Source organism: Poecile atricapillus, chromosome 1, assembly GCF_030490865.1.
Source record: "Poecile atricapillus isolate bPoeAtr1 chromosome 1, bPoeAtr1.hap1, whole genome shotgun sequence".
Classification (NCBI taxonomy): Eukaryota; Metazoa; Chordata; class Aves; order Passeriformes; family Paridae; genus Poecile; species Poecile atricapillus.
In genome coordinates this window covers 29719511-29743657 of record NC_081249.1, presented here as the reverse complement: position 1 = coordinate 29743657, position 24147 = coordinate 29719511, and the positions used below count along the sequence as shown (strand labels likewise).

The 24147-nt window shown below is 38.0% G+C and overlaps 1 protein-coding gene across 5 annotated transcripts; it reads left to right on the top strand.

Moving 5' to 3' along the window:
• Positions 1–1937: 1937 nt before the first annotated feature.
• On the top strand, positions 1938–22374 carry IL1RL1 (interleukin 1 receptor like 1). Of its 5 annotated transcripts, none has more exons than XM_058827356.1 (12): positions 1938–2058; positions 4861–4959; positions 5825–5895; positions 8082–8283; positions 8550–8712; positions 8793–8955; positions 11129–11197; positions 13052–13184; positions 13277–13434; positions 15645–15788; positions 17764–17922; positions 19771–22374. In XM_058827356.1, exons 3-12 carry the CDS (start codon positions 5829–5831, stop codon positions 20115–20117), a joined length of 1605 nt encoding a protein of 534 aa, XP_058683339.1. In that variant the 5' UTR covers positions 1938–2058; positions 4861–4959; positions 5825–5828; the 3' UTR covers positions 20118–22374. The 5 variants fall into 5 exon arrangements, with proteins under 5 accessions (XP_058683339.1, XP_058683325.1, XP_058683333.1 ...); XM_058827342.1 differs by having other exon boundaries at positions 5820–5895; XM_058827350.1 differs by having other exon boundaries at positions 1989–2058; positions 4870–4959; positions 5820–5895.
• The last annotated feature ends 1773 nt before the right edge of the window (positions 22375–24147 follow it).

Here is a 24147-nt window from a genome sequence, read left to right as displayed (position 1 = left end):
CAGGGCTAATGTGCTGCTACGCTAAGCACTTCTTGGAGCAAAGTGAACTCTGATGGTGTGGAATTTCTGTTTCCCTATCTCTGCTTTTTATCTCAGGACTTTATCTTCAATGTCATCATTTTTACTCTTGCATGCTTGAGCTCCTAACTCTTAAGATGTCAGTAACTTCATTCAATCTGGGTTTTCACTTTTTCTATCTTGTGTGGCTTTAGCTTGCATATTTTTCACAGCTTAGGAGTTTTGCCAACACATTTGAGTTTAAGTTCATATGCTCATGCTGTGCCAAAACAGTCATTGAATCACTGATGGCTGAATATCTGGATCATTGACTCCTAGTGCTGGTAAGGACCTGTGGGGCCAGCTGCACTCATCTTGATACTGATACTAAATTGTTCTTTAACCCTTGGAGTGGCAGCTCCACTAGGTTCCCAGCAAATTTCCAGTGCTTCACTACCTTACCTTGTAAAATATTTTTCTGCTTTCTTAAGTATCCCCTGGTTCAGTTCAAACTCATTACTTATCTCTTTGCTTCGAGAACAGATGATTCCCTTGCTTGCTGTAGTGCTATGCATACAGGCTGCCAATTAACCCCTCAAAGGAATCTCTTGAGGTATTTCTATAAGCTCTTTTTTCCATAAACTTATCAGTAGGATTTTGTTTTTGAAGATGGGCCCAAAGTTATGAGGCATTGATTTTAGTTTCTTTTGAAAGCTGCAAAATGGCTTTTGCTCAGCTGGCAAGTATCCTTTTTAGTCAGGAGCTCAGTTTCCATCTGCACCACAATCGGGGAACAACCTGGGCATGGGGAACAGACTACAGGATTAAGGGTTCTTCTCAGGTAGGGAGCAACACTATAAGCTCCTCTGATCTAAGTTTCAGTGGACTTTATGACAGAATAACCTTTTATGTTTCCAGAAAATTGAAGTTAGCTTTACCTGAATATATTTAACCTTTCCCTAGATGAAACTGACATATTGTGGTTATAGAATATTGACCCCACCACCAAATGCAGATGGTTACTCCAGAATTTTCACCAAAGTCTCTCACATCAGGAAATGAGGAAGACCTTGATTCTGATGAAACCTTACAAACTTGAGCAGGGAATAATTTGTGAGCTTTTGAAGGTAGGAGTCTGAACTGTTTGGCCAAAACCAAAACATTGTGAGATTTAATTTCTTCTGGTTGGTTGATTTCTTTTTTAGCTCTTTTGTAGTTTTTTTTTTTTGTCATATGGGAAGTACAAACCCCAGATCATTTCAAAGGAAATGATATACCAAAAACTGGGGAAACCTTGGATGTGACACAGGTAATATTTTTGCATACTGGCATATAATTGCTACATTTTTGTGTATTGATGTGGAATTGTTGCATGCTGGCAGTAGAGTCCCAGAAACACTGGAAGGGACAAATAGAATTCATAACTTTGCCAGGGAAGGGAAACAAAAGTTTGAATGACCATAGGATAAAATCTTCTTTCCCTCAGAGACTTAATTTAGCTATTGGTGCAGATAACTGGTTTTTCAGCACCACCTTTTTTCAGCCTAGCTTCAGTGAAGCAGTTTCCTTCAGTAAAAACTGCTTCTGATTCTCCAGAGACTTTTCAAGCTGTTCTCAGGGACCTGCTGCTTGACTAGACCACGCAAAGCTGTTGTTTTCAAGCAAAATCTGTTTCAAAGTGCCTTCTGCCATCTGAGTGTCCCCTCTCTGTGCTCCCCAGCTAGCAGGCTTACCACACTATAATTGTGCTAAAAAGGAATAATTTGCAATAAAGAAAAATCTAAGCTAGTGGTACAAGATGCCTGATTAGCTGGAATTATGAGATGCTATCTCTTGTAGGTACTTGAAGTAAATTGCTACAGTAATTTGCATGTTCTGCTCTGTTCAGTGGGAGGTGTCTCAGAATGCATTTGTGTATCTTGCTGCTACAGATACGAACTGCCCAAGCCACATAAAATAGAGCTCACAGTAATATCTGGTACAAGCTAAGCAGAGAAATCTCTGCAAAAGACCCATCCACAGAGAACAAGCCACTTCTCTGCTTTCTGAATTTTCCAAATGGTAGGTCAAATTTTTATATTGTCATTTAACCAGAAATAATAGAAGTATTTGATAAGAAGGTTTATTTCAATTCACTTATGTGCTTCTTTATCTCAAGAAATAATATTAGATTAAAATAGTGGGTATGCTTCCATGATAGACAAATAGTGTTGGGATGAACATAAAAATGTACCTTGTAGTAAAGTGTATTTAGAAATGGATTTTGCCATCAGTTTCCTGGCATATATTTTTAATAATTAGTCAAAGACACAGAAAATCTTTACTCTGCAATTGATTTTTCGGTGTTTAACATATATATGTATTCTTTTGTTTAAAAATATTTTTTAAGAATAATACGTATATCAGTTCTAGAAATTTCATTGCTTTATTACTGAAATTCCTAAATTTCACACATACACCTGTAGCTAGTATAATTGTTAACTTTTGAGAATGTGAGTTCTGGAATAAGTTCAGTTTTACTGCTGCAATTTTAACAGGATGTTTTCAGTCAGAATAGATTTTCTGGTTTGATAGAAGAATGAAAATAATTTCCAAAAGGTGTATGGGTTGTGTATATATCAGTGAAAAAATCCCCACAAAACTGCTCTTTCATGGTATGTTTACATTGTAAAGTCCGTTAAGTTTTTTGGGTAGAAATTGCAATACTATTTCCAGGTTTTGTTAGTATGCAAGGTAATGTTTGTCACTTATATAAACACCATTATAAACATTTTGTTGGAAAATAGATTTTTGGAAAGAAAATCAGAACTATGTTAGTAACACAGTTGCCTTCAGAGAAGCAATGAGTTCAGCCCCACAGACCACTACTTCTGCAATACACACAGTGGGTTCCCTCTTCTCTCACCTTCCTCTGGTAGTGGATCATTAGGAGCTAGGTTTTGACCTACTCAGATAGTTATCCCAAATTTTGAATCCAGTGCTTTTTCAGCACCACACTGAAGTTTTTGTTTACAGAGGCTTACACTCATACCACACAGTCATTCTAAGCTATAGGAAGAAGCTGTCAGGCACTGTAGAACCAGTCCTCTTCTTGCTCTTTTCGGTCTAGACCTGCAACCTCTGTTTCAGTTCATGTTGATATAATTTGCTGCTTTGCTGGTTTACCACTAACTTTGGAAAATGCAAACAAAATCACATTGCTTTTTTCATTGAGTGAGCTCTTTGAATTTTCTGGCAACATTCCTCTTTCATTACAGCCTTCTATATTGTACATATTCATACACACAACCCCCAAACCCTACTTGAACTGTTGCGATACACAGCAACTTAAAAATGGAGGGAAAATCAGTAAAGCAATCATCAAATTTGATGGGGAGAATCTCAGCTGGAATATTTTGCATTCTTTTGGTGCAGGCTGGTAGCCCAGTATGTCTAAGGTCTCTCAAAGACATATTTTTTCAATAAACAGTAGGCTAATTGCAAAAACTGGCAAGTATAGAGATAGGAAATTATGAATTTCTTACTCCTGAGTAATTCTGGTGTTTGTTAAAAAAGTTGGTGAGGGCAAGTGTTTGGCTGTTTCCCTTCCTGGAAAAATCTGTATCTCAAAAATGGTGAAAGCACATCTCCTTGTAACTTTCTGGTAATCACCAGCCTTCTATTTATAGGGCTGCAATAACATTGGCAATAAGGGACTTGTCAGTGTCTCCAAAAGTGGTATTATTTGTGGTTAAAATCCTAATAAATACTTACAAATAAAATAATAAATGAGAAAAAATCACCCTTATTTCAGAAAGACTCCAAACAGTCTATGAAACGATTTTTCTTTAAAAATCAATCAGTTTAGTTTTTGTCATCTTGCTGAGGTATCACTTATCTAAACAAGATCTCCCTAAAAAATAGAAAGGCAGGTAATATTACTGCTGGCATACCTTGTTGGAGCAAAATAAGTCACTGGAATAAAACCATACACTTGGTGGGAAAAGGATCACAGTAGAGAAGGAATACTCTGGATATTTTTTGTCCCAACTAATGTTAGGAATAACTTCTAGGAACAAGTCTCATGCTCTAAATGATGAATGAAGATGAATGCTTTGCTGTGCTGATTTTGTGTATTTCATTGTGCCGTTTTGTGATGTATTTTTTTCTCCTAAGGGTCTGTCCAGTCCCAGGGCACTCATGAACATCTTGTTCATTCCTTCCAGGGCAAAAATATTCATGTTAGTGTTATAAAGTAACCTCTAAAAATCTGTTCACCTGGCCTAAGGTTTCCTTAAAATTAAGGAAGTCAGTAGATTTGCTGTTGTATGTGGTGCTTTTCTCTGGCAATAATGAAAGCAAGTAGATCCTCACACATATATTTCTCCTGACTGGTCACTCACTTCCTGTAAAAGGCATGGCATCAGCTTTGCTGTGACATTAATGCTGAGATGCTGCTTTTTTTTATCTTTTCTGTGATTTGTGAATATCCCTGCATAATGCCTACAATGAAATTCTCACACTTTTTGAATACTATTTTTTTAAATTGTTTTTTCAGAGTTTAAGAATAACCCTCTGGATATTATTAAACCTTCTAAAAGAAGAAACTTTCCATATCAATACAAAGCTGATGATATTTCTGAAAGCTCAGAACTGAGTTTGCTCTGAATTTCAGACTTGGCAAAAACATAGTACTTGATAAGTCTTGTCAGTGTTTATTTAGTCTGGAAGTTTTTGGCACTGAAATAAAAATTCCTTGCAGTAAGTGTGACGACAGTACTTACATTTCTTGCCTGCTTTTCACTACTCCCCTTGTGCTCACTATCTGCAAGTTAAATGATATTTCCTTTCTAACCTGATTTCTCTTGAAAACAGCTTGTCTAGTGCCTGTAGGACCCTGTGACTGCTGCTTACTCATACACCACAATAGAACCCACTGCTCTGTGATCTGCTGTGAAGAACTGTATTCAAGGCTTTTTAATGGTAAGTAGAATGCTTACAGCTATGTAGTATAGCTGGATTGCATGCCTGCTGTCTCCTGAGATATTCCTGGGTTAGGTCAATTTAATGCCCATGATCAAATGGTCAGTTTTTTTAAATAAAGGGGTTTGCTGGAGAGTTCTTGAGCCACACCACGAGGTGTGAATTACTGCTGGTGCACATCAGTTGGACACAAATGGAAACATCAGTGAGATTCAGGATCTGCTCTGCTGCTGTTAGCTAAGTACAATATATGCTCCTTTACCTACCTTTCCAGACCATTTCCTCAGTTCCCCTTCAGCTTATCATTGCTTATGATACTCACCTGGTTTTGATCTTACTGCTAAACATTCACCTAGATAAGCTGTCACTGAAGATAACTCCCATTTCATAAAAAAACAAAAAAAGTATTGTGCACCTAAGCAATTGATTATATGTAAGGATGCAACCTTAATTCAAAACCAGGGTATACATTTTCAAATCCAGGATCTGTCCCTTTCTAAGCTGAGGTACAATTTATCTTCGCTTGACCTTGAAGATAATGCCAAAGTATATTTATCTCCCTTAAAAAAAAAGCAAGCAAATTAAAAGAGGCTTCTGCCTGAGGTGCACCATGACGGAGTAAGTCCCTGACTCCCACTAAACGAAGTTATAACTGTAGTTTCAGTGATGATAGAACAAATAACATCATCTCAAAACTGCAAATCCACTGCTATGTGCACGCACACACGCTCACTGTACAGAGTAGCTCACATGATGAAGTTTATCAATGCATATCCTTTTCCATTCAATTTTCTGATGTACATCAATACAGCATTACTGATGCAGAGTATATTCTAAGATATCAATGTTTTTCTTCCTAGTTTAGAAATATGATGGGGAATATAGATTTGATCCTCCTATCTACCTTCCTCTCGGTTTCCATGACATCTGAAATATGTAAGTCACATTTTAAAAATAGTTTCTGATAAGGTTTGTTCTGTAGAAATGTGTAGGCTGTTTCCAAATTGGTAGTTTTATTTTTAAGCCTAAAGCTAGTGAGTTCACCTCAAGCCAGAAATCACAACTTAAAATCAAGCTTTTAATGTATATTAAAATGCATGAAACACGGTCCATTTCTACGACAGCAAGTCTAGGTTCAACTTCTGCCACTTGGCACCTCTGCAAGCAGAAAGAAAAGGGTCTTCTTGAAAGAATTTGAGAGCAGCTGGTGGCATGTCCCAGCTGGGCACAAACTCCAAGAGCATGCTTTAATTGCACTGAGCAGCGCACATGCATATGCACCCTGCTGAGTCAGGGGTGTAAATTGGTGCTCCATAGAAAAGCTCTTCAATGTCCCAAATTTGGGGGTGTTAATTGAAAAATGCACTGTAACAATAATGTTTCCCTGCACAGGGGGGATGTCCAGAACAGTAAACTCTTTCTGATGGGCCAGCGTTACTGACTCAACTATATACTGCTGACCAGTGACAGTGTCACACAGCACTCATGTACTTCTGTTCACTAGCTGACATGCTCATTTGGCTGAAAAATTATGTAAAATATGATCTCTAAATATTTCTCCATATTGTCAATTTTACAACAGGAATGCTAAGATTCAAGCAAATTAAATTTATTAAGATGCCAAATTCTGCTGAAGAATTTGCCAAGATTGTTTTCATGGATGTCATTGAGTTTACAGGGGGCCTTTCTTCCATGTCTTCCCTCTCCACACTATTTTTACTTGGAGAAATCTTTGTGTTTCAAATGTGTTCCACCTTTGGCAGGGCAATGCTGCCTTTTCTGTCCCCCCTGATATGTCCCAGTGTCTTTTCAATGCTTGTGGGTGGGAAAGCTTAAAATGATGGCATTGGGGTTTCTTATACCTGGCTAATTTAGGAGACCCAAATTAATAAGTGAGATGACAATATCAGTGGAGACTGACCACCCCTTTAGAAAGATCCAGAACAGGTGTTTATCATGTAGAGACTCTCACCTCCTGATTTGTGCACCTACATGTCTAAAGCCACCACTGTAAAGTGTAATTTTTGATAGACACTGTCTGTTTTGGTTAGCTGTTTGGTTATCTCCTCTCATTTTCATGTTCCCTTATCTGCTGCAGCTCCTCTGCCAATCTCAATCTTTTTCTTGTCACCATTCTTGCTCATACTCCCATCTTTTTCTTCTCAGAATGCAATTTAACTTTCAGATTAATGTTTGTTTTCTGTGGCCAGTACACTATTCAGGTACCTGAGCACTTAAGTATTTGTCAAAGTTGCTTGATTCTATTTTCTCTGGACCAATTTCAGTAATCAAAAGTAGAATTATACTCACTTAAAAAAAAAAAAAAAGAAAATTTAGTGTCTTACTCCCAAGTTTCTTATGTGTGACCACATGTGGTTTATTTTTCTAAGCTTCTTATTTGTCTCAAATATTTCTGGTATCTTTTCACCTTCCCACCTTCTCATCAGATTCTTCCTTTCAGGGTATCACTTTGCTTTCATTTTTTCCCCACACCATCTTCCTGAACTTCAGAGAGAAGCTGTTTTTTTATGTTTTCATTTTATTTTATTTTTCCTAAGGATCTAATCTACAGACTTCCTTCATCTGTGATTATTTTCTTCTAGGAAAAAAAAAAATCAATTTCATTTCTCTGTATTAAAGAGGCAGAAAAAGAAGCACTCATCTGTTGCATAAATAAATATTCATTATACTGATGTAAGGAAAGTTTACATTAAAGCCAATATTTTTCTTTGTGTTTTAATTCGTGTTTTGAATAAAAACAGTATTTTAGGAAAATATTTACGTAATAAACTCACTGTAAGAAAAAACTGTTTTTCAATTAAGTCCTCCTGTTTTTTCCTGTGTCTCTGCTTAGAACCTAAGGATTTGTTTATTTGTTTATTTGTGTCCCGCACGTTAGTTAATGTTTTTGGAAACAAATGATTCCATAACTCAAGGTAAACAAAATTTTTATTGAAAGACAATCTAGTGAAAATAAGCTTGCTATGTATCATCTCTCAAAAGGAGGGCTCAAGGAGGGTAGAGGGACATGACAGGCATACTGATCCAGGAATACCAAATTCTCTGTCTCAGTGGACAAAGGTTTAATTTATCTGAGATTTTAATCTTTTGTTCATTTGCAGTTGATCCTATGGAAGGTGAGGCTTTAGTTATAAAATGTCCCAAATGGAATTCATCTGTGAAAATCACCTGGTATCGCATGGATACTCACCAAATAATTCCTGCGGAAGAGGAGGGATCACGAGTATTTTCCGTAGAACATTATCTTTGGTTTCTGCCAATTTCTAGAGAGGATTCTGGAAACTACACTTGTGTAACACATTTGTAAGTGCCACATGGAAAGTGGAAGGTGTAAGACTGGCAAGAATATATATTTTGATGATATATTCTAATTATAATTTGTGAAAATGGTTACTTTCTTCATAAGTCTTCACCCTGCAACTGCTATTTTCATGGCAGGTCATTGAAATCAGCCTGTGACTGAAATACAGTAATCATCCACGTTTATAGAATGGCACACATTTGTTATAAACATTAATATATTCCATACAAAAATACAATTACTGACATACCTTATTCCATTTTTCAAGTAATCGCACAAAGTCATACAACATGAGTGTGCAAGTGCGCTCATACAAGCCAGGAGAATGCTTCCCAAGTCGGATTCATTACGCGAATGACACTGGAAGAGGAAAAATTGCTTGTCCTACCATTGATAACTATAAGAATGCTACTATTGTCCAGTGGTATAAGGTAAATAAAACCCTGATAGTGCCAGTGTAGATCAGAATACTGAAAAGCTCTTTGAAACCAAACACATTTTTCTTTTCCAGGAGTGCAAACCTCTTCAGGGACAGAGATACTTCACAAAAGAAAATTATCTCTTTATTGAGAATCCAAGAACAGAGGATGATGGTTATTATACTTGTAAATTTATTTATACCCATAAAGGAAATGTGTTTAATGTATCAGCAACAAGAATTTTCATCAGTGAGGGTAAGACAGTAATTCTCTAGCTTGTTAAGATAAAAAGACTAATATCAACTAAGAGCAAAAGGAACTCCTTTTTGTATATTAAAAGAGTTTTGGATGGTTTGTTTTATCAACTTATTTAAGATTTAGATTAGCTTTATTAGATTAATTTTGTGGATGTCCATCAAGACCAAGATGATTTGACCAAGATGGGGTCTGGTCACATTCAGTTTTCTGTTTAAAAGATTCTGATGACTCTGGTTAGGTGCTGTGGTTGGTAGAGTTCTCTGGTAGCGCATTTCTGAAATGAAGGATCTCCTCAGTGGGATGCCACAATGCTCTGCTTTCTACTTTTTGAGGGCAGCAGATCTTGTGGCTAGTGAGGATTGTCTGGTGATCACTAGATCAGTCATGTCTTGATGGACTACAACTTAATGCCTCTTGGTCCATCTCAACCATTTAACATCTATTTGATAGTAGGACTGGAAAAACTTTTAAATTTGTCTTGAATGAGACAAAATGAACAAGATATATCTAGAAACAGGAAATGGATGGATCTCAGTGGTTACTCTGAGATTTTGAATATAGCCAATATGACTGAGGTTTGTGGACTTTGGATTGCCTCTAAGATGCAGTCTCCTCAGGGAGGCTTTGTACTTGGACGGTGGTCAGGAAAGGGCATACAGCAATTTGCAGTTTCAGATTGCATCAACTTGCAAAATTTCAAAATGTATCTTCAGTTCTGCAATCAGATCAGTAGAAAAATAGTCAGAAAGACCTTTTCTTGAGGGGTGGTGGAGAGCTTGAGTTTGGTTCACGTGGTTGTTTTGTTGTTGTTATTTGTTTGTTTGAAGTAATGCCCATTTGTAGGCTGAAAAGCAGGCCTTTTTGCTCTGAAGAGGCACACAGCTTGTGGGCAGAATGCAGGCTTGGAGTGTGGGAGCCTTGGATGCAGTTTTTGCTGCTGTGCCCAGATCTCAGTAGCAGAGCTAGCTCTGGTTATTCTGAGCTGGACAGAAGACAGATTTGAGCAAAGACCTAGTTCAGTAGCTGGGAAATGTTGTGCCTTTCTTCCTTCTCTACCTGTTGCTCTACATGATCACGATTATGCTTTACATGATACTTCTCTGCCTAACAATTTTTGTTTGAATGTACTTCCATCAGAACTTCTCTAACTGTTCTGGACTACTGTTCTTCCTGGGTTACAAAAGAAATTTCAGGGTTTTATTTGACCTAAAGGCATTCCAATTGACAAAATTTACAAAAAAACCTTTTTTACATCCAGGCAGATCCTGAAGTTCATCTAATTTTCTTTCGAAATTCTTGCAGAAAGAAGAGATTGCAACACATGTGAAATCTGGGTGGGGTCTGGCACATCCGCTCCAGGTTTTGCTAAATTCAAAGTACTTAATGACAACTTCTTTGAGTTTTTGTCAGACCTTAAAATTAGTATGCTCATGAGTGGAGCTGTTCTGTTTTGTTAATATTAGAGAATTACGATATACATTCCTGTTGCCTTGCAGATTCATGCTGATCCAGAGGACTTTTTGTCTCTGAATGCTGGCAGCTGAGAACTCAGCATAGTCAGATAGCTGGGAAGTTACTGGCTCTCTCCTGACTTCTGTTTTATCATATCCAGTCAGTCTGGGAAGCAGGGACTGAAATGTGTTCCTACAGATTTTTTTGGGAAATACGGGTTTTACAGAGGTGCTGTGAGATGGGAAAGCTTAATGAGGAAAGAGTTAAAAAGCAATATGTTCATTTGTAGATCAGATACTGCATAAAAGTACATATTACCTATTTGATATAATAGATGTAATTTCTCAAGTGCCTCTTAAAAAAACCCCCAAAACAGCTGAGAAAACACACAAGCCAATAACAGTATTTGCTTTTTTCCTCCCCTCAACAGCTAAAACAATACTTCAAAAACTATTTTTTTTCCTTAATTTCTATGTACAAAGGTAAAATTAAATAGATGAGGAGAAAATACTGAAAATATTAACATGTACATACTCCCCAGAGATATTTGGTTGTTGGACTAAAACCAGATGATCCCAATAGGTATGTGAAACACTGTTAGTTCGCAATTCTCTTTTGTGATCATAAAATATTGTACAGATTACAAACCTTATCTTACAAAAAGTGCATTTTCACAGCTTGCTAATGCATGCTTTCTTTTCCTCCTTAATTCCTAAAGTGAAATACTCACTTCTACCACCTCAAATCATATTTCCAAAGAATAAAGATGTAGTAGAAGCAGAGCTTGGTGAGTACAAATTTTAATTTTTTGTTAAATTAACATTGTATAATGTTCTAGCAAACTTGAATATATTCAAGAAGGTGTAATGATGGGACTTTTCATCACAGTTTTGTACCATAACATTTACCAGATTTGCCTCCAGGCCCAGGGATGTGAAGTTAGATATAACTGATGGGTTATTTAGACATTAAGTGGAGTTTAAGAAGATTGAAATAACTTGTTCTACTTTCACTGAGATAGACTAGGATAATTCACAGAGTGAATAATTACATCTCAACTGAAAGGTGACATCTTCCATCCACTTCAAACAGGGCTGTGGCTAAATCCCTCAAAACTGCTTGATGGTACCCCTAAGAGGGAAGGATGGACTATTCTTGTGACCAGAGATACTCCTTGCTGCCTTCAGTGCCCGTGTGGAGACAGTGCCTGTGTCTCTGTTGGGAAATGAAGGAGAGCAAGGAACTGGTTGCTGGCCCTGAGGCTGAGGAGCGCTACCTGTCTCATATCCATGCTGGCTAGCAGTGATCAGACCAGTCTGCTTGGAAGGTTCTGGGAGGGCTGAAGGACAGGACCAGGCAGTGAATTTAGACAGAGCTGGTCAGACAGCCCATGATGTAGAGCTTTCTCTTGGCTCCCCTCTGTTCAGGGCTATAGATGTTCTCAGAGATTCAGATTCATTCTGGGTAACTTACACCATCAGGTACAAGGTGTTTCTGGTAGGAGTGAGAGCTGTCTGGTGTTTTTCTGTAGTCAGTGGAGAAAGGTGGAGTGCTCCAGCAATAGCCTAAACCCATCTGAAATCTAAATAGGTAATCCAGGATTACCTGGATTAGATCTGTCTGCCAGAGCAAGTGGGGTGAAGCTGGGCCAGTGGGAGAAGGGATTGTAACTACCATTCTTCTTGCTCTGTCCTACAGCAAGGCTGCTCTGGTAGCAGATACTGCAGGGTCCACATCCCTCTCTGTGCTACATGCTGGGGCTCAGAGACTTATCAGTTGACTTACATTCCCATTCTTTTTTTCCTCTTTCCCCCATTTGCTTTGTTGCTCAGAAATTAGATTGTCTCTGCTCAAGGACAAGCTTTCTCTAGTAAATGGTCAGTGCCTAGTGCTCTGTGGGCTCTGCCTATTGTTCTGGCACCGCTTGCATGGAACAAATTCATTAAAAACCCAATTGCTGTGCTGGTTCTATTGTCTCCAGTTTGCAAAAATGAAGGGATTTTTCCATGCTCAATTCATGACTGAACCATAAGATTTGATAACTTATCTAAGACCTGCTTAGATGCGGACTCACATGGAAACAATTTAACATGTTTTAATTATACTTTCTTTTGGTGCAATGGTCACCCTTACTTTGGAATAAATATTTCCTAATGGGAAATATTTAGTAAGTAATTTCCTGTTTTAGTTTTGCTTGGACTGGTTTACTTTACTTTGGTCCAGCTTAAATAAAATCCAAAATAAGGCACACACAAGTCTTATGCAAAATAATATATACTGAAATTTAATCAGGTTATTTCTGAGTACATTTGTGCATCAACCACCATATCCTTTCTATGTTCCTCACTAGCTGATTACATGTGTCAAACATCACAAGTAAAGGGTACATTGCCTTCATCATAATAAATATAAATAATTCTGCCTGTTATCCTTGGTGTGTTATTAGCCCATTTGTTGAAAAGTTAATTTTACTATTTCTTTTGTCTCTTCTATGTATCATTTTGTCAGCAGTTCAGAAAAATATCAAAATTGTTATGACAAAACTTGCAGGTTGTATGAAGATTTGTAGAAAAAGATGTTATGAGGAAAATAAAATTAAGCTTTTCATTAAGGAATGTTTACATCTCTCTATCTTCATTAGGTGCTGCTTTGTCTCTGAAATGTCAGGCCCGCCTGGGGATTAAGAAACAGCCACTGTCTGCTGTCAGATGGGATGTGGATAACATCCCAGTGGAAAACCTTGATTTTTCGAGATTTCATGAAGAAACTCATTTGTAAGTGCATATAACACAGAATAATCTTTCTTCTATGCAAACTGTGCCTAGCCATTGAAACCAATGGTACCATCTCTTTCTTTTTCTATTAGTTTTGATGGACATGATCAAGTATACTATGAGGAGACCACTTTGAATATTACTGAAGTAAAAAAGGAGGATCTGCAGTCAAATTTCACATGTATTGCCCTGAACACAATGTACAACACAAGAGTCACGGTGACCTTACAACTCAAAGAGCAATCTGAGGGTAGGATTTTTTTGTTTTGATTCTTTACACTTTGCAATTAATTTGAAATATGTTGGTGACTTTATTTTATTATTTGTTTCAGATGGTAAAAAAGTTTCAGTTAACAAGAAGCAAAACCAGCTTGCTTCTTCCCTACATGTTCAAACCAGTTGCAAAATTCTTGTGGCTGAGTCCTTGGGGTTGGGGAGAGAGTGGGACATTATTCAAACAGTATCAGCAAGAGATGAAATATGCAGAGTGTGACTGTATCAGCCCTGTGATAAGAATATCCTGTTTCTAGGATATTTCTCCACTCTGACAAACCAAACTACTGTTTCTAGTGTAAAACTGTGGCAGAAAATAGGCAAGCTTTAAAAACAAGGGTTTCAGCTCCTAGTTTGCCAGTCTGTTTATTATTTATTCAGCTGTTTATTCATTCCTTACTATATTGCTTCACTGTAGTACCCTTTTTTGGACTGAATGTTGTATGAATCACCTCCTCAAAATCACTCTTTATCTTCTCTGAGTGCCACTGTTCCCTCTGTGCCACGCAGAGGTGTGAGTAGCACTTCAAAGGCTTTCCCTTGGTTTTGTTTTTAAATTCTAGTAGTAACTGAAAGAGAAGGAAAATCCAGAGCAGTAAATGGTGGGGACAGGGATAATCCTTAGCTCATACAGGAATGTTCTTTTGTAATAGAGATAGCCAGACCCCTAAGCACTCTTGCCAACACATCTGAATCAGATTCTTAATGCAGAAAATGCTATTTTGTCTGTGAAGGCTAAAGAAACAGCTGTGATCAATCTTTTTCTTTTTCATCTCTTCAGATATGCTGAACCATCAAGAATCATGGAATCATTGAATGGTTTGGGTTGGAAGGGACCTTAAAGATCATTTAGTTTCAAACCCCCTGCCAAGGGCAGCGACACCTTTCACTAGACCAGGTTGCTCAGAGCTCCATCCAACCTGGCCTCGATCACTTCCAGGGATGGGGCATCCACAGTTTATCTGGGCAACCTGTTCCAGTGCCTCACCACCCTCACAGGAAAGAATTTCTTCCTAATATGTAATCTGAAACTACTCTCTTTTCTCAGGGACTTTGAAAGTAAATGTCAAAACCTTTAACAGAGATTGGTTTTCTAAAAGAGTGGTGGGTAGAGTAAAATCAAGCGTACTGTGATCACAGGGTGTGCACAGACCCATGTCCTGCTGTATTCTTGACTGCTCATGACTTTCTAGAGGATCATGGCTTCAAAGCCTAGACAAATTTACTTGTTGTAGCCTATACTAGAAGGGATGGAGGTGAATTGTAAGAGCAGAATAGAACCCAGCAGGAAGATGGCAGATGTTTTGGTTGGATAGGCGAGTTTGAGTGCAGCATTGCTGAGGAAGCTGGAAGCACACCAGCTCTGCACTGAAGTACTTGAGTGTGGGAGTGCACTTGCAATGAGAGGGAAGGGAACTGAGTACCAGCTCCTGCTCACTGGTTTATCAATACAACTCCCTTGCTGGCCCCCTGTTACAGACTAGATGAAGGAGAGCACATTCTGTATTCATCTCATGAATCAGTGACTCTAATTGGGTTATAGACAAATCTTACTTTGTTTTTTATTCATAGGTCTTCAGTAAATGTTTATGAAAGCTCTTGACTGTGACCTTGCTTTCACTGCTGCCTCTTTTGTATGGATATCTGTGCCCTTGTCCCTGCTGTTGACAAGGTGTCTGCTTCTGCTCCTCAGCACTGTTGGTGTCAGCCATGCTATGTCCAGAAGTGGCTGTGCTCTGCTTTAGTTTTCTTTACTCAGTCCTTACAAAGCTCAGCAATATTTATGCTAAAGCAATGCTGCTTGTTTCTCAGAATAATAGAAATGCTATAGATTTGCTTGTGCCTCTCATCTTGTAAATGTGTAATAAAGATGTGAACACTCCTCCTTTTTTTGTGTTTTGTGTGTTTGTATTCAAACCAGTTTTTAAAAGTTACAAAATACTAAAACATATTTTTTAGCATAAGTAGGTCTGGATTAACAAAATTAATATTAATTTTATACTGCATAATATGCTTCTAGTTCAGGGGTCTATGTGTTGGCTGTGCCAGCTGGAGAAGGAAAAAGCTTTGTCATCTTTGTTTTGAGCTCCTGAAAACTGTAACAGAAGTAAGGATATGAGGCTAAAGCTTCAGCACACGGGTTAACTTACTTCTCTGTGGCTAACAATATATTCCTCTATTTCGCAGAGGTTCTTCCTAATGTCCTCCTGATCACAGGATCTCTGGTTCTGCTAGGTGCGATAGCAATCTCAGTTATCCTTTACCAGTCTTTCCGAGTTGATATCGTCCTCTTGTATCGGGAGATATTCCAGCCTTACTCAGTCAAGGATGGTAAGTAAGATTTGAGAAAGAAAGTTTAAAAAAAGGGAAAATGACAAATCATAGAGAAAGTAATTTATTTGATCGTTGCTAACTCATGACACCTGAGTCTGATTCTTTTCTCTTGCACCTTTAGTAAAGAGAAGTCATACACAGCTCTGTATGTGCTTTATATTCCCTTGTTTCCTCAGTTTTGTAGCACTGAATTACATAAAAGAGAGATTCAATCCTGGTTTTGTAGTTTTTCTAAATGAAAGTATTTACCATAAAATACTGAATGACTTTGAAAATCTGATTTACAGTGCTATTAACTGTACTTGTTATGTGGTCTCTAATGCAAAGGAACAAACCTGATGGCTAACATGTTAAAAGCATATGCTTGAGCAACACAGTTTTTGTAGGCCAAAAAGATACCAGTAGTGTGGAAGACATTTCTGGAGGAAGATATCCCATCTAAGTTCATTGGTTGCTTTCAGCTCAAGATTCAGACATCTACATTTAGTTGTATGAAATGAAAGTGCACACATGCAAGTTTCCATCTCAGACATGAAACCTGGAGGTCTGTGGCTGTGTCCAGCTGTCTAATTTACTGTAAGCAGCTGGTGCTGCTGGGACAGCCTTAGGGCTTAAGTGAGACCTGAACCCCCCTGCAGGGGGCAGCTGAAGGGCAGGCAGTGCCCAATGACATGATGAGGTACATGTTTTTAAGAGACCAAATCCAGCTAAAAGGACAATTTTTAATTTTTTTAATCTGAAGCTGACTCACACCACAATGTCTGCACGGTAGATATCTACAGCTGATCTAGTTACTTATCTTCTCATTAAAGAAGAAAGAAGTATGCTTTTTTAGGACAGTTTCCATGTAAGTATATTTCATGATGAAATTAATCAGACTCTGGAAATGGACATTTTATTATTATTATTACAGATTCACAAAATAAACAGATTCACAGAATCAATGAGGACCTCTGCGATCATCGAGTCTGGTCTATGACCAAACACCACCATGTCAGCTAGACCATGGCATTCAGTGCCATTTCCAGCCTTTCCTTAAATACCTCCAGTGATGGTGACTCCAACACCACCCTGGGCAGCCCATTCCAATGCCTAATCATCTTTTCTGTGAAGAAATTCTTCCTAATGTCCAACCTAAACCTCCCCTGGTCCTGTTTAGCACTGTGACTTATTTCCCATTCCTGGTTGTCTGGGAGGAGAGGCTGATCCTCACCTGGCTACTGCCTCCTTTTGGGTCATTATGGAGAGAAATAGGGTCAAACCTGAGCCTTCTCTTCTCCAGACTAGATAACCCTGGCTCCCTCAGCTGTTCCTCATAGGATCTATTAGATTGGTTTGAGCAAGAACCTTGGCAACGAAAGAAAGGATGTGGACATTTCCACCAGAGAGAAAGAAAGAAACTTTTGGGATTAGAATAAAAATGCTGTAATGGAAAACTTAATTTAGAGACATGAAGCAAGGAATGAAATAAATACTTTGAACTTGGTTCTGATTGTAAGACTGTTTCCTAAGAAATGGAATTTCCCACTCAGGAGTATCATATGCTGTGGGAATGATGAATAAAATCTTCATGATGGAAGAATTTAAATGGAATATCTTGTGCTGAGAGACAAAGCCTGTTAATAGCGAATTTTATCACTGAAATAACAAATGCTGAGTTTCATCGCTGTATCATGCTAATATGCATCGACCAATTCAAATCTTACAGCATATACTTTGGAATACAGCCTTCACAATACAAAGGCCAGGTTCTCCAAAGCTACAAACACACAGGACAAAACCACTGAGCATGGAAAACACCAAACAGTCTTTAGTTTCCAAACATGCATGAGATGATATACATTATTCAGATTGGCCAGAGCTTCTTAGGTCTATTTCAGTGACTGATATTCTTATTTCTCTCCTATTTTTTGCAAAAGACAGCTCTAATTCATATTAACACAATACTCCTTCCTCTTGTTTTGCCTTATAGATGGGAAGATATATGATGCATATGTAATCTACCCCAAAACCCACACCAGTGAAGCTAATTTTGTGGAATATTTTGTTTACCAAATCATGCCAGATATTCTAGAAAATAAATGTGGATATAAACTGTGTATTTATGGGAGAGATATATATCCTGGAGAAGGTAAGTTTCAGATCTGATAATGCACTGAATTACTTGTCAAGCTTGAGCAAATTGTGATTCTAGTCCCTTTTAGGTGTATAGAAGGTCACTCTCCATTCCTGACCTTGAAGCTCATCTCCTCAGCAGCCATCTGTGTGTTCTTTCAGGCCAGGTGTCACAAGAGCCCTCTGTGCTTTCCTCTGTGCTAGGAAAAGCAAGCTACAAGGAAGGGGCACAGACTTCTTATCATCTTGGAACACACAGGAAACATGAGCCTGAGCGTGACTCTTTTAAGCATATACATGTTCTTTGGAAAGTCTAACTCTGTACAGCCATTATCTAGGCAAAGCCACAACCAAACTGTGTGTGAGCTGCCTTGGCTGACTACAAGACAAGTAAGAGGAGAAACCCACAAAGTCAGCCAAGGAAACACCTTTGCTGTTATCAATCAGGAGTTTTCAACCTTTTATGATGGTGTTAGGGTTGTGAGAAGTTCAGCTTCTTTTCACTGACAAGTTCTATTTTCCCTTCACACAATTCCCAGCATTAGTTCAGGGGAGAGTTGATATGCTTTATTCCTGCTTTCTTATCTTTCAGGATGAAATCTTGTTAATTAATCTGTGCTAATTTCCACATAGACACCCTCATCACTATCGTGTATGGTTGGTTCCATCTGGATGCTCTCCTCCAGAGCTGACTTGTCTGTTTACCTTGTGCTCTGGTTCTTCTGTAGACTGGATCTTCTCTCTGTCAGTGAGCAGAAGCCTAAGCTGGTGCCATTTTCTGTTTCACATTTCTGAAATCATCTGCATTGGGCCAGGTGTCATTCATCTGCCCTGAGCTGAGGCTGAGATCTTTGATGCCCTTCTCTTCTGGAAAGTTGTGAAAGGGCTTCCTGGCCTTGGGAAAAATGAAGGTAAAAAAGCGCTGCAAAAGTTGTTGAGCCAGACCATGCCCAGATCCAGCACAAGGAGCTACAGTAGCTCACAGAACTATCCATGGCAAAAACTTACACCACTTACAGTGGTCTGGCAGCCCCCAGCAAAAGAAAAGAGGGTACATATGGAGCTGGCTGATGCATCTGCAAATCAGCTGGTTTGTTAAATAATTGGTGCATTGAATTTCCCCAGCTGGGCTCCCACTTCCTTTCTTTTGGCCCAGCATCACAGTGACTGCAGCATTGATCAGCTCTCCCCAACATGGTAGTGGGAAATTCAAACACCTTCAGTTGTGCTGACACACAGATGCCCTGAAAGTCTGTATCTACCCCTGCAGGGTGAAGGCCAACACAATGCACAGATTAGCCTATAAATTAGCACACAGGACAATTAACTGTAGTTAATGCTAACCCCACCTGGAAATAAGCCTCTTAGATGCAAGTCACCCATAAGTCTCCTAATGACTAGTTTCCACGGGTAAGTATTGCTAGACCATCTCTAAGGCATTAAACTTGGTACAACACAATTCCTTACATGAGGACTGTTGATCAAACACAATATTGATACAGTCAGAGCTACTGGACTTGACCCTAGGTCACTGGACTAGAAATTCCTAACAATACTTAAAAGCAGTGAAAATAATAATGTTTCAACCAAAAATACCAAATAATTTGAAAGGAAAACTTTGTGCTTTGGGCTTTTCTGCTTTTTTCTCCGCCTGCCCCATCCCCTTTGGTTGGTTCTTGTTTTGTTTTTGCCTTTTTGAGGGGTTTAGGGGATAAAGTCTTTTTTTTAATAAAAAATAAACTGTATCAGACTGAAATGAGATAGAAATTAGGTCTAGTTACTAAGCAATAAAAATGAACTTTCCAATCTCAAAAGAATTTTAAAAGAAATATCAGTGTCTCATAATTTTCTTGTACATTGCCAGATGCAGCCAGTGCGATTGAGAAGAGGATGCAGAAGAGCAGACGGTTGATCATCCTAATAACACACCAGCTGATTAATTCTAAAGAAGATGCTTATGATCAACACATTGCTTTATACAACGCCCTCATTCAAAATGACACAAAGGTGATCCTTCTCGAAATGGAGACAATTGGGACTTATGAGAAGCTTCAGGAATCTCTTAGGTTTATTATTAAGCATCAAGGTAGCATCAAATGGAAAGAGGAGCACACGGTGCACCCACAGTCACCCAATTCTAAGTTCTGGAAGCAGGTGAGGTACCATATGCCACTGACACGCAGGCCCTCACACTCAGCTAACACCAGGTGAACAGTCTTGGAAAACAGTGATGCACCATCACTACAAGCCCACAGCTGTTTTTCCTTTCAGAAGGTACATGACTGCGCAGTCTGGAGGTCTGGCTCTGTTTTTTGGACATTTTTGAGTCCTTCAGTTGAGTAGCGATGGGGTAAATTGATGCAAGAGGTCTAGCAACATTTTATAGGTATGAGAGATCTGTAAAGAAATAATTCTAGATTGTGTGGAGAATTTTGCATGCCACAGAAAGCCAAACATACCTGTACTCTTTCTATACATAGTTATATATTTATCTATATCTATATATAATATATATAACAGAAAGTTATGATTGTGAATAACTGAATGCCTTGCAGGTTTACTTCATCTTCCTAAAGCAGTTGATAAAATATAAATGCCTTTTGTATTATTTGACTAGAAAGTATAATGTGTATTTTGCAACTATAAAGTATTTTTAAAGAAAGCTTTTGTTAACTTTTTTTCTGACACTTATTCCTTTTTGATTTAATAGTGATACTGACAAGATGAAATTTTATTTTTCCTTAGTGGAAAAATACTAAATAAATAAAAATACCCTCACTAAAGGGTCTTTTGAGACTGATGTGAATATAGCAGTAAAAAAAATGCAGTGTTAAGGGAAATAAATACATTGATATATCTACATGTCTATATCTATATATAAATATAACATGAATTGTTACAGGAAATAAATGAATTGATATATACATACATATATACATACAAAACATGCATTTTTAATGCACGAATACATGTAAAGGTATTTTATATACACTTTAAAATATTTTATATATCTATTAAAATGAATCTCACACAAAGGGGAATTTTTAAATCTTTCAGGTACAGTAATCATGGTGTTACTGTAATTATTATCTCCAGATAGAAATAACATATTAAAATTTAGGATCTTCTTTTGATACACTGACATAATTTCTTTAAGCTACTGAAAAAATAGACTGTTTTTTTATAACAGGAATTATCCACCTTTTTCTATGCTTTGGCCTCATATGTAGTTATAGTTTCTGATAGGAAATAACCTTAGATATAAAGGCCAGAGCCAAATCTCCTCCTAGTTCTGGGGAACAGGAACAAGATGTATTCTAGTACAGGTATCCCTGCAAATTTTAATCTTTTTGGATTTTCGAACCCAGAAAATTCTTACTGTCAGAGAAGGCTTAGTTTTCAGCTTCAGACTTGCTACAGAATGGACTTAAAAAGTGAAAATTGGATGCAGAACACTTACTGTTCCAGGATGCAAACAGGCAAGTTCTTTCCTTTTAATATAAGTTTTTATTGAATATGGATCATCAGACTTACAGATAGCTATTTGGAGTAGAAAAAATGTGCATAAAATGTATGTATAGATATTTCTCAGCATTCAATTAAAAGATCTATGGCAAACCAGACAGTTTTTCACCAATGAGTTGTATTTTCAAGTGTTCATTCACTTGTTGCTCACTTCACCACAACTATAAAGCATCAAATGTTGCATTTTTTTATTACCTCATTTGATTGTGTGCAGTGTTGGGACCTGTTCCAAAAGACACCTCTGGATAGACCTTACTGCCTCTACAGAGGCCCCATAAAATGGATTCATGCCAGTGTGAGACTTGGTTTATTCCTACAGTACCATTTCTTCCCACAGAGAGCATACTAAGGCATATGTAAAAGCAGGAAAGCATGTTGCTATAAGCAATGAAGATTCTTCACATAAGCTACTGAGCAAGACAGAACACTTACTTCCAAGATCACAGGATAAGTTTTTAATAGAGTTAGAATTAACATAGAAATAAATAGAATAAATAGAAATAGGTAAACATAGAAATAATAACATAGGAATGAACATAGAAAGCTTATTGAAGATTCAGTTTGGATACTTTAAGCTTAGACTAAGGAGCACCAAGGAAATTCTGTTGCTGAATTATATTGTCCGCAAAGAGTTTTAATGTTTTTTTGTTTCTGCCCTGTGCTTCTGTAGTTTTGTTGCCTCAAGGGACTATGGAGAGCAGATTTGCTTTCACTTCTTAATAGAGCAGAGTCATCCTGCCCTCTCGTGGATGAACAGGCACTCAGAGATTCTGACCAGCCAGGAATCCTTTAGGGTTGAGATTTGTTGTTCCTACAGCTCACATGGTTGTGAAGCCCAAGAACCTGACCACTTAAAGGAAGTTTTTAGAAGTTTTCATGATTTTTTTATAGCAATCTATCTTTTGTCATATATGCAACATCAAGATCTTACAGCACTGGACAAAGCCTGTTTGGAAGATGATGTGTAAAATTGATAGTATATTAAATTGAATATACAAGTGTATGTTCCTGACTCTTACAAGAGTTGAAAAACTACAGCTGTTGTTTTAGACACAATTCATGCATATCCAGCTGTGTTTTGGAGAGTGGGAGGACACTGGATGCTGCATATCTTGTATTGAGCAAGGTCCTTGACACAATCTTTGCTAGACAGACAAATTTACAAAAGTGATCAGAAAAATAGTGTGACCAAAGTCCCTGTGGTGTGGGACTAACACGTTGCGACCAGCACACAAACCTCAGCTCACAGCTAATTACTAGAGGCATCCCTCAGGGAGTGATATTGGTACCAGGAATGTTTAATATCCTTATTGAAGACCTTGTCAATGGGACTGACTGCACAACCAGTGAATTTTCAGACAGAATATCAAACTGGGGTGGGATACTTTACCTACTGGAGCACAGGGCTGCTGTTTTCTACAGCAACAGGCTGAAGGAATGGATGGATGGAAAACCCAAAAAACTTAATCCAAAGCATGTGTAAAGTGCTGTATCTGGAACAGAATAAAACCCATTCAGCAACACAGCCTGGAGGTCAACCTAATGCAAAATAGCTTTGCAGAAATAGACTGGATGTCCCGGTTGACACTAAAGCGAACACAGTTCAGCAGTGTGTCCTTGTGACTAAAGTGAGCACTCTGCACCTTACTAAAGAGAATGTAGCTGTGGAAAGTGATTATTCCCCTGAATGCAGCATTTGTGAGATAACCTCTGGGGCACTATGTCAAGTTTTGGGCTCCCCAGTACAAGTGAGGTACTGACATATTGGAGTCCAGGGAAGACCACCAAGAACACAGATCATACAGGGAGAGGACAAGAGGCCCTGTTTCTACCTACAGTAATCTGATGAAAAGACAGAGAGAATGAATGTTACCAGACTCTTCTCAAATGAGACCAGAGATGGGACAAAAAAGTAACTGGCACTAGCTAGAACATAGGAAATTTATATTACATATTAGGAAAAAAAAATCACCATATGCATGTTCCAAAGCTGGAACATGTACCCAGAGAAGCTATGGAATCCCCATCCTTGTTAGTGTTCATGTCTCATTTGTGTGTGCCCTGAGAAGGGGCTGGACCTGAGGACTCCCAGAGGTCCCTTCAAACCTGAATTATCCTGTGATGCTGTGATGCAGAGGAAAGTTTGACAGTGTCCAACTTCTCTATTTTAAAATTTCTGAGAAATATATGAGGCTCTAACAGACTCATGATCAGTTTGTAACCTGCTTTTTTGACATCAGGGGCAGATAATGCTGACAAATTATTGAATATGACTTAATGTCTGCTAAGAATTAACATAACTTGTACATAGAGATAACAGATGTAGTTTAAGAAAGACTATTGCTACCTAGCAGCAAACAGGTTTAAATGTTAGTTTAAACCTGTTGGATGTATTACAATTTATGATGGAAATAATTTCAGTTTTTCAGTTAGCACCTCAGAATAGTTTATGTTGCATGGAAAGGAAGATGTGAAAAACTGTGTGAAGTATCTGGTCTTCTCTGACTGATTCTCAACTGGCCAGGTTGTCAGAGCTTTATTCAAAAATCTGTTTTTCAAAATTTCATGTTCATCATGACATTTTCAAAATTAAAATCTAAGCTGTAGCTATTTTTAGTCGTTACATATCTATTACCAGACTATGACTTCTCCATTAAAATTGTATTAGTCTGAGAACTCAAAAGCGTAAAGTTTATTCTCCTTTCACATATGTTCA